Genomic DNA, 11,127 nt, shown 5'->3' with positions numbered 1-11,127 from the left:
GGAGGAATTGCATTGGGGTAGAATACCAAATCTGAGTGGAAAAAAAATGGTTGCAATGCAATGTTACTATTTCGATGTGTATATTTTTTTCGCAAACGTGCCCTTGTGAAACATGTTTCATTAAGTAGAAATAGAGTTACAGTTAGTTACATCAATCTTAGGTAATCCAGTTTTGATGTGTACATATAAGACAGTCCCCCAATTCAGCACATGGAAACAAAACCCACATTAAACTTTTGAAATTGACTTAGTCACCCCCGCGGATGGTGCCGTACCAAGGCCACGGATGATGCAAGCTAGTTAGTGTGTGCACTCATGTGAACTTATATGTGAATGTGATGCATGAACGGCTGGTGAATTGGGTAGGGCGCACGCACAAGTCGTGTGGCTTTCGATCGAAGTTTCGATGTTGAAAGGCGGCACTGCACTGCAACCAGCCAGTCACAAATCACACAGCGCGCCGCCGCGTCGGCCATCCGATTTCTTATTCTGAGTGAGGATTTACATCAGTGTTTAATTTGACACGAAAAAGAGGCCGTCGTCGTCAAGAACTAATTAACCCATTTGCTACGGCGAATTTTATAAATAATTAATAACCCGTCGATCCTGCCGTCAGATCGTCGATGCACGCGCGCGTGTACTACATTTTGTGGCGTCGTCGTCCCATTGGACAGTAGTACAAGAATAGCCACGGTAGCCCGTGGGCTGTCTGTTGGGCTAGCTAACTGTTGCATGCACACAGACACAGCCAGCCGCGCGCGCCTGAACCAAAACGATGAAACGCGCGCGCGCGCGGGCGCGGCTGGATGAGACGATCGATCACACCGGCGCCAGCCCGTGCTTGAGCGCGGCGTTCCAGACGACGTCGATCCGGTCGACGTCGATGGCGCCAACCTCGTGGTGGTCCCAGCCTTCGAGGAAGTGCACGACGCCGCCGGCGTGGCACGCGTGCACCACCCCGCGCTCCATCGTGTACTCGCAGGAGCCCAGGCCCTGCACGTCCTTGGGCAGCCTCATGGCGGCCAGCTTGCCGTAGGTGCAGTCCCGCCGGAAGCCGATGATGGGCGGCACCACGAACTGGTGGAAGTGCGTCCCCGACGGCGCCAACCGCTGCTCACGCGGCGACAGCCACTTGCCAACGATCCACGTCTGCACCGTCGTTACCATTATATTGCCGTTCATCATTAGCGTGTCAGCTCAGCAACCAGTAGCTAATACTACAAGTGCAGTAACAATGCAACGCAAAGGTTCATCGTGAATAATCTCAGATGACACACTGTACTGTACCTTGCAGTTCTGTGCGGCCTGGTACTTGGTCACCTGCATGAGGTACTGCTGGTACTCCGGCGGCGCCTCCCTCCGGATCTTCACGAACCTCTCCGACGACATCGTGAGCATCTGAGATCGAGAGCATACATACACATGCGTACGCAAGAGGTCGTTACCAATGCAAAACACAGCTGATATATGGATGCTGATCAGAGTAGAACGTAGTACTATATGTTACCAGGACTCTGATCTTCTTCCTGCAGAGGTAGAGCGCGATGGCCCTGCCGAGCTTGGAGGTGGCGCCGGTCATGAACACTTCCTTCACGTTGCTGGGGATCTCGTTCAGGATCACGGCCGCGGTCAGCGTGTTGCCGTGCACCACCCTCACGCGCAGGTCCGGGTGCTTGTTCACGAACAGGATGCCGCCTCCGTTCAGCGCCTCGTTCTGATATGCGATATAGATGGACAGACAGACACAGTACAAAATGAGATGCCTCAAGATGAAAAACCTGTTCCAAGCTGTGATCCAAGATTCAAACATGGATATTAACTCGCGGTAGATTATTTTGTACTATTACTCCGCACTGTATATACGTGGCCCATGCTTCTCAGCTTCTAGGCTGGAAATTACCGCGTTAAAAGTGCGGCACGCGCTACTGCAGCTGAGTAGTACGTACAATTTGGATTCCGAATTTGTTGAGATTTTTGTCGTCCCTGCTGAAAACTGTATACTACTGTAGTACTACTGCTCCTAGGCCGTACTGTATATGCCTGGCAGCCCAGCCATAGGCCCAGGGCGAGCACTGCACAGCACAGAAGTGGCAGCGGCAGGAGTCAGACAGGAGCCCAGGAGCCCGGGCGGGCCGGCATGTCCAGTACCATCTACAGTGTGTCCAGTCCACGACACCACTCTGATTGGCGCGCTGGGATCTACGGCTCGGCGCACACGCGGCACGCCTCCACTGATTGGAGCAGGGCAAGGCAGGACCGCAATGCTGACACCTGACACGATTGGATTCCCATGCCGCCATGGACGAGAACGACCCGCCACGGACTCGAGGCACGTGAACGTCATGACCCTCGGCCGCACCTGCTGCCACGCGCGCTTCCCGCGATCTGGCCGGCCGGCCGGCCCGCTGGCGTCCGCGGCGGTGCGCGACAAGGACGGCGGGCCATCGGCAGGCTCCGTCGCTTCCCCCCCGCGCCAGTCGCCGCCTCGCCGAGGCCTCTCTCGGTCGACATCATATCGTCGCCATCAATGGTGGCTGTTGCCGCGCGCCCCTGGCCACCCTCTCCTCCACACACGCACACACCCGTCCCATACGGCCATGCGTTTCGTCGCGTCCTCGCGTGGCGTGTCCGTCTCTCCGGACGCCGGCCCTTCAATTCATTGCGCCCACATGCATGCATCCCCGTCGAGTAGTTGATGGATGGATGCCAACACTCATCTCTCGCACTCGCAGCTAGTACTGTATAAGTACTGTACTGTACTGCTGCTTGTCCATACGAGTTGGACCGCAACACGTGATGGGCAACGGAGTGAGGCCCGGGTCATCGCGCGCGTCGCATGATCAATCAAAGCGCGACGAAAAAACGTAGCAGGCAGATGGGACACAGCTACGCTAGCACATACGTACTCCTGTACTGTAGGATTATGCATGGGTTGGAATTGGGTGTGCAACCTGTAATAAACGAGAGCTAGTATTTTTCTTTACCAATAAATCAGAAACCACTGATAAGCCGAATAAAGCTGATTTATCGTGAGCATTGGCGGATCCAGGGGAGGCTGCAGCCCCCCCCAGCCTTAATTCCTTGCTAAATTACTGTAGCATCAAGCATAAATTTTCATTAAATCTTCATTATCAATCAACATGTCAATTTCTTAGCCCCCTCCTTGATGTCATCCTGAGAGAAATATACGATACCCTAGCAGAAAAGTTCGAGTGAACAGGGCGTGAGCTGACCTTGTTGAGCGCGGCGAGGCTGAGCACCTTGACGCCCATCCTGTCGGCCCGCAGGATGGCCAGCTCGATCTGCTTGTTGATGCCCTTCTTCGCCGCCGGCAGGAAGTACTGCACATCACATCACATCGGCACCATTCAATTCCGGCGACATCCGAATGAAGCAGAGGAGGCCGGCGACGCCATTAATGAAACACCGTAGTACCTGGAAGCCGTAGCGGGGCACGGACCAGGTCTGGTGGAGCTGGCCACGGAGGCAGTAGAAGCTGACGACGAAGGTCTTGGAGCAGCACCACATGAGGAGCATGAAGAAGAAGGCCAGCGGCCAGAACGGGAGCAGGAAGAAGTGGTTGGCGAACGGCCTGGCGCTCAGCGACCGCAGCGTGAACGGCACGTGCATCGACGACATGATGTCCACCACGTGCGCCAGGAACACGAACCCCGGCGTGCCCAGCGCGCCGCCGCCCGGCGCGCCGTCGTAGGCCGCGCGCTGCAGCGACCACGCGCGCTCGTCCAGCGTCCCGCCCAGCCAGTCCAGCGCCGGCATGAACAGGCAGAAGTTGCCGCGCCGCTCACGGTGGTGCAGGCTCAGGTACCTGGTAGTAGTTACGTACAGTAATCGTCACCAACAGGTTGGTGGTCAGAGCAAAATCCATGGCGACACAGCTTTAGGAAAAGGATGGTGACTGCCGCGAAATAAATGACACTTGCAATGCAACTATGCAAGCCTTCCCCCATTGATTCCGGTTCCTTGTCAAGCTTAGGTGTCCCCCATTGATTACACTATTAACACCCAATTGGACGTTTCTTTGTCTGCCAATCAACGTCTTTGGAGATAACAATATTTATAATAATTTTCTACAAATTTAATTAAATATTAAAACTTAATTTAATCTATAGTTAAGATTATATTCTGTTTGGAAGGAGGTAGTCTCTCTATTAAGTTTTTCTTATGGTATAGTGTACTTTTTTTTTTGAGTACTCACGAAGGTGTGTAGAGGATGTATCTGAGCAGCGGGAACGCTTCGAAGACCCTGGGCGACACGACCTCGACGTTGCTGTAGCCCATGGCGCGGAGGTAGTCGAACGCGAGGGCGTGCACGTAGACCAGGCCTATGGACCCGGCCCCCACCAGGAAGGCCCCTGCCAGCGGGGCCCCCATCACCAGGGTCAGCAGCAGCACCTCCAGCGGCGTCCCGAACCCGGCTGCAAGCAGCAAATGCAATGAAAGTACGTGCTCCCATTATTACTGTACCGATCATCATCATAAATACTGTAATGACGAAACGAATGAAGCATTGTTTCAAAAAACGAGACGAAGGAAGCAGAAACAGTCATGAGATCTCAATAATAATAATGGCGCAATGATCGCCGTCGCCGCCGCACCTGTCAACGGCTGAGTGACTCCCGAGGAGTGGTGCGCGGCGTGGTAGCGGCCGAAGAGCGGGGCCCCGTGGAGGGCCCGGTGGGCCAGGTAGAAGACCGGCTCTGAGAAGCCCACATGCAGCAGCAGGGCGACGGCCCACCCGCGGGCGTCCCACAGGCAGAGCTGCCGCAGGCCCGGGAGCAGTGGGCTGTTGACCACCGTGGCCCCAATCAGCGTTTGCAGCATCAGAAAGTTGTCCCTGCGGGGGCGGGGGCCACGGTCAGGAACAGTCACTGACACGTCACAAGACTCACAAGCCGCCTCCGGGCTCCGCGGTGTCCGGACAAATACATAAAGTTACCGAATTACAGTCACTGACACGTCACAAGACTCACTGTCCGAAGAATTACAGCAACCAATGATATGCAGACTACTACTGTGCTTTTGTTATTGACGTGCAGAACTTTGATTATAGAGCAAGAACTCCTACAGTAAATTCTTTTTGTTACCTATTTATGGTGACATCAAAATGGAGAGAGAAAGTACACTTATAGAAAAAAAAAAACAAAACTATATTTTAGGGCTTCAAACTCCTAGGATCGACGACTCCAAAAATCAAACTGAATACTGGGAGTATACTAGAGTCGTAGAAGCTACTAGCTCAACTGCTACAGCCATCAATACAAAGTGTGCCCCATCCACACATTTTGGATGACTCTAGACTCCAATAAATTTGTTCGCTTGACTGATAAGTCGTGGCTGAAAGTACTGTTGACTGATTTATTATAAGAGAAAAATATTATTCGTTGACCGAAAAAGTACGACTTATAAGTTAAGAACAGGCACAAAGCTGTTTGGTGCCGCAAGACGGGAGGAAGATGCCCATGCAGCTGCAGCAAGAGACTGAAGATGGTAACGGGTGCAGTAGTCTATACACATAGTACACTCACCAGTCCCACTCGGCGTCGATCTGCCGGAAGTCGACGCCGTCGGCGACGACGCGGCGGCGGCGGGTGAAGAAGAGCATGTTGCCGTAGGTGAACCAGAACTGGTAGGTGAGCCCCCGCGCCACGAACAGCAGCAGCAGGTGCAGCCACCAGGAGCCCAGCGCCAGCGGCAGGGCCCCCTGCTCCCGCCATTCTTGCACCACCTTCCACGCCAGAGGCCCCAGCACCGCGTACTGCATAGCATATACGTGCACAAACATGCATGTCAACAAAGAACTACTTGTAGAAATAAACAGGATTGGTTGCAAAGATGCATATATATATGCACAAAAGTGAAGGGAAGGAGACGAAGAAGGGAGAGTCGAGCGTTGTTGCCTTGTAGTTGCCGAGGCTTGCCCATGGCCAGGAAGAGAGGGGAGCAGCCATGGATTATGGTTCTGGCCTTCAGAGACGAAAGAGGCCACACGGTGCACTGTCTAAAGTACTGGAGGGAGGCCAGCCGGGAGAGAGAAACAGACACGTACCCCTATGTGTAGTCGTGCTTGGCTGCTCTCTTCGTCTCTCCTCTGCCTCTGCGTGCTCCCGGCCGGACGCCACACTGCCTAGTACTTATAAGCAGAGGAGGGGAGGGTGGTGGCGGTGGTGGTGGCGGTGGGCAAAACAAAGACAACCAGCGGGGCCAGCTCGCAGTCGCATGCAGTTCACAACGCAAAAAAATCTTAAAGGCGGCGATGGACATCTATCCAGCACCGGAATTTCTCTGCCATTATTCGACCAGCAGCAGCAGCCGCCCTCTTAACTTAACCATAGGTTAGCTGTTGTAATAGTAATAAGCTTAGGCCCTGTTTAGATTGAAGCTGCTAAAATTTAGATAGCTAAACCAGTTGCTAAACTTCAGCTACCCCTGTTTAGTTTGGTGGACTAAAAGAGCCTTTTAGTTCATTTTAATCAGGGTGTTTAGATCTAAAGTGACTAAAAGGTGAGGCAGCCTGGGCTTTAGTCTCATTTAGCAACCTTTGGTGACTAATTGGCTAAATGCTCTTTTAGTCCCATTTAGTCCTAGTGTTTAGGTAAAAATTGACTAAATGTGACTAAAATTAGCTCACTAAACTTTAGCAGCCTAATCTAAACACCCTCTTATTATAGTGCTATTAGCAAGTAGCCAACATGGTTCATCATCACTCAGCAAGCAGGTTGTTTGTTAGCCGTTGAGGTCAGATCATGGCGGCAACGCAAAAGAAGTCAAACGTTGTTGGGTGTAACTGACATACTACACACGCATAGAAACCCGGATACCGATGGGTGCAGTGCAGTGCAGCCATGATGGCGCGGTTAGTTGGCGAGTTATATTATCGGGCGGGCTGCCGACGGTGCCGTCCTTGTCCGGCGACGTACGGACGCACGCGGTGGTTGCAGCTCGATCGACGACGACCGACCGGGGCTGGGCGGGCGGTCTGTCATCGGTCGTCGGGAACGCGGAGCTCCATGGAAGAACGAACCGGTGCAACACCGTAGGACTAAAGGTGGCTCGTCATGCCGTTTCTAACCAAGACCGGTGGTGGTGGAAACCGCCGGGATCAGGATCAGCAGCAGCGTGTGCCGACTGCCGGCGCGGGGTGGTTGCGTGCGTGGTGCTGGCCGATTGGTTGGTTGCCGCAGCAGGGCGGGCAGTTGGCTGGGTGGCTGGATCGCGCGTGGTGCCCGTGCTGGGCGCGCCTGCCGACGGTGGTAGCCGCAGATGGCGTGCACTTGCGATGTCTGGCCCTGAATGAAGCGAAAAGGACGGTGGCGTGGCATCCGATTCCGATCGGAGCGGCGATCGAGCGGCCGGCGTGTCGTCGTGCCCGTGTCTTCGTCTGCGGCGTACAGTGCTAGCTAGCTCCGGCGGGCGGACCGCATTACGTAACGTGTACGTACGCGCCTGTGTGTATGTATTATTGCGGTACGATGTTATGTCAGATCATGCATGCATATCACGGCCTCGCATGTGAGCCGGCCATGTCTTGTGGTGCTCACACCCGGCCCTCCCTCCGATCCCCACTCCCCGCGACCGCGCGATCGCGCGTCGCCGTGCCGTGCCGTGCCGGGACCGGGATGGGCCGCGCGCCCTCCCGCTTGCTCGCCCCGGTCGGTTATTAATGCGGGGGGCAGGCCGGCCGCCCATGCGCGGGCTCCCCACCGGCCACCTAGCCGGCCCGGGCGCGATTGGCTGTCCGCCTGTCTGTTCCAGTCCGCGGTCCGCGCGCGGCTGTGGACGCGACGCGAGCGCGGTCGTCATCCTGCGACTGCGACCACCGCCGTGCGCCCGTGCATGGTGCGTGGCGCGTGCAGCTAGCTCTCCCGCTGCTGGAGCTTGAGCTAGCTAGCCTTCTCATCGGCTCTGATGCGTAGTAGTACACACACCTTTGTACTTGGCAGGCCTTGCTTTTGGCTTAAGATATAAGACGACGAAAAGCGACTTTCAATTTGCAAATCAAAGCTAGTATTCATCCTTCCCTGCCACATGAGCTGTTCGTTCCATCATTCGTCACGGAACGTAGTTGGTTCGATCACGTACTGCGAAGCCACGTACGTTTGTCTCCTCCGTCCAATCACTACTGGACTCGTTGGCACCACCTACAGTACACTACACTAAATGTGTGTGTGCTTTGCGTGACTACGGTACGGCATGTGGTCCGCACGCTTGCACTCGATGTGTGTGTGTGTGTGTGTGTATATATACACACTACTAGTACATATATAGTCCGTCCTTGCGTTACGTAGTTGGTGGCTTGACCGTACCGGCCGTTTCTTTGCGGTCCACGGTCCTTGCGCGCTAGCTCGTACCGTGGTACGTGTGGCTGTGTTTGCAGTGCAGTTACAAGCCCTCCTCGCCTTGGTAGGAATTACGGCGGCCTGGCCTCTGGGTGACTAACTGTACGTGGTTCCAAGTAAGTAACGCGAGGAATTAACTCATTCGATCGACAATATATGCATCCGTTCCATCCGTCCCTCGGTCGAACACGTCTCCGCTCAGGGCCGTCTGATACTCTGTAGCTTGTGTACGTTATTAGCAGCGGAGAATGAGGGGGGGGGGGGGGGGGGGGGGGGGGGGGGGGGGGGACGGGTCCGTTGAGAATCGGTCTATGTACAGATTGTTAGATCTTTTTTCCGGTCTCTGATTCCAAAAAAAAATTGTGTGTAAAGGTTGCAGATATAGATCTCGTCTTCCTTGCGTAGTCCTCAAGAACAACAAATAAGAACACACAAAAGACAAGTAGGTGAGGGGAGCTATCTCTTCATTATTCCTTATAGATCTATATGTAGTCTCTTACACTACTACACAAACGAATATGCGCAGCGTTGCACTTTTGCACTCCGTGGCGGGCACCTATTTTTGCCCGCTGCGGTAAATCCCACGATTTACCGCGGCGGACATTTTTTATTTACCGCAGCGGTCACTTTTGCCCGCCACGGTAAATCGATTTACCGTGGCGGGCATCTTAATATGCCCGCCACGGTAAATACCCTATTTACCGTGGCGGACATCGTAAGGTGTCCGCCACGGTAAATCGATTTACCGTGGCGGACATATTAAGATGCCCGCCGCGGTAAATACCCTATTTACCGTGGCGGACATCGTAAGGTGTCCGCCACGGTAAATCAATTTACCGTGGCGGACAACGTTGAAAGCCCGCCACGGAAAAGCCCTACACGTATATATAGGTACACTTAGGCGCAGTCGGCCTCTCTTCCTCCCCACTCTCTTCCTCCCCATGCGCTCCAGGTCAGGCCGCCCTGACGGCGGCGGTGGAGGCCCCGACGGCGCCCCTTCCTCTCCCTCCTTCGGCCGCCGGTGGAGGCCCCGACGGCGCCCCTTCCTCTCCCTCCTCCGGCCGGCGTGGAGGCCCCGACGCCGGCATGGAGGCCCCGGTGGCAGCGGCGGATCCGGCGCAAGGTGTGGAGCCCTCTTTCTTCTCTCTCAGATCAATGGTGGATCTTGTCCCTCTCACACTCGCACCCTTGCAGATCCCCGACGACGGTGGCGAGCAGCGGGTGACGGGTGCTCCTCCGCGCACGGTGGCGAGCAGCGGCGTGGCGGATCCACGGCGGGGCGTCGTCTCCCTCCCACCCAATCGACGGCGGCGCAGATCCGGTGGGCGTGGCGCCCACCCCGGCCCTTCCTCTCCCTCCGGCGGTGCGGCGGGTTGGAGCTGCGGCGGACCCAATCGACGGCGGCGGCGGGATCCTAGGTTCAGTGCGGCCCGGATCCAAGCCCGTTTGGGCTTTTTTTCTTTTTTTTGTTTTTCCTGAACGATTTGCCGCGGCGGGCGTTCTTATGTGGCCGCCGCGGTAAATCGAATAACCGCGGCGGGCGTTCTTATGTGGCCGCCGCGGTAAATCGAATAACCGCGGCGGGCAAAGCTGTCCGCCGCGGGAAGCCACGATTTACCGTGGCCTTTCGACGCCGGCGGACCGGTTTGCCCGCCGCGGAAAACGCAAAACGCCCGACACGGATAAATATTCTGTAGTAGTGTTATTTATCTATACCTAATAATAAAGAGACAAATTTTCTGACCATTTTGTGTCCATCTATTTTTCTTGTCCGTCTCCCTTCAACTACGGGACAATGTAGAGTTTTTCCGTTCTAATAACTTATATATATAACTCGTGCTTATACGAGTTAAAATAGCTCGTGTCTAGATCGATATGGAGTCGGATTATAAGATTATTAGAACAAAAAAACGTCACGGAACTAACAAGAAAAAGAGAAATAAAAAAAGTGAATTAGGAAAGCACCCAGAAGAATAAACGGTCCAAATAACCATAATACAATATTTATTATTTATTCTATTTGTAAGAAGAAATGGGAGGAAAAATAGAAGAAACACAAAAGTTACGGAACTAACAGGAAAAAATGGAAATAGGAATAGAAAATAGAAAAACAAAAAAACGGATTGGAAAAGGGCACGGACGGGCACAACGTTTTTCACATAAGAAACGGAAGTTTCCATCTGACCGGAATACAGAAAAATCGCAGCGTGCATGGTTGGACGAAAAAAAATTAGTGGTAGAAATTTTGCCTCGCGTCGCGTTGGGGCTCGTCTATGGAGTGTCTCCCACGCTAGCTCCCGCCGGGAAGATGTGGTCGCCGACTTCGCCGCCTCCCTGTTGCAGCCGCCGGTGACGGAGGATGGTGCCGGTGCCAAAGACAGTGGCCCCATGGAACATGACGCTGCGGCGGCGGCGGCGTCGAGGATTGACTGGGCGTCATGCTACGTGCCCTTGCACGACCACGACGCGCACTTCGGGATCGCCAAGCGCGGCGTCCTCAGTGTGGCGGACGGCGTCGGCACGTATGCGGAGTACGGCGTGGACACTAGCGCCTTCTGCCGCGGTCTCATGACAAGCGCCTCTACGGAGGTTGTTGGGCTAGAGCCCAGCGCGCATGTCTGCCCTTGGGCGCTGCTGGAGTAGGCCAACGACGAGATGACCGCGTCCGGTGTGCGGGGGCGTCGACAGCCGTGATCCTGTCGCTCGCCGTCAACGCTTTGGACTTTTGGAGTGGGCGTACATCTAGCGAGTTCGTGTTGACCGCAGAGGC

The 11,127-nt window shown here is 54.7% G+C and overlaps 1 protein-coding gene across 1 annotated transcript; it reads right to left on the bottom strand.

Annotated features, from left to right (window-relative positions):
• Positions 1-290: 290 nt before the first annotated feature.
• On the bottom strand, positions 291-6,130 carry LOC136475893 (very-long-chain aldehyde decarbonylase GL1-2-like). The gene is made up of 9 exons (XM_066473551.1): positions 5,919-6,130; positions 5,547-5,776; positions 4,617-4,855; positions 4,217-4,436; positions 3,436-3,826; positions 3,234-3,341; positions 1,508-1,714; positions 1,288-1,398; positions 291-1,149 (listed from the first exon to the last, which is right to left on the bottom strand). The coding sequence occupies exons 1-9, from the start codon at positions 5,967-5,969 to the stop codon at positions 820-822; spliced, it is 1,887 nt and encodes a 628-aa protein (XP_066329648.1). The 5' UTR covers positions 5,970-6,130; the 3' UTR covers positions 291-819.
• Between the last annotated feature and the right edge of the window lie 4,997 nt (positions 6,131-11,127).

Source organism: Miscanthus floridulus, chromosome 8 (genome assembly GCF_019320115.1).
Source record: "Miscanthus floridulus cultivar M001 chromosome 8, ASM1932011v1, whole genome shotgun sequence".
In the NCBI taxonomy this organism is placed as follows: Eukaryota; Viridiplantae; Streptophyta; class Magnoliopsida; order Poales; family Poaceae; genus Miscanthus; species Miscanthus floridulus.
This window is presented reverse-complemented; position numbering and strand designations above follow the sequence as displayed.

Coding starts and splice junctions, on each gene's coding strand:
- LOC136475893 (XM_066473551.1), bottom strand. CDS start 5,969: ATGGCTGCTCCCCTCTCTTCCTGGCCATGGGCAAGCCTCGGCAACTAC. Junction 5,777..5,918: donor CAAGCCTCGGCAACTACAAG/GCAACAACGCTC, acceptor TATGCTATGCAG/TACGCGGTGCTGGGGCCTCT. Junction 4,437..4,616: donor AGTCACTCAGCCGTTGACAG/GTGCGGCGGCGA, acceptor TGCTGCTTGCAG/CCGGGTTCGGGACGCCGCTG.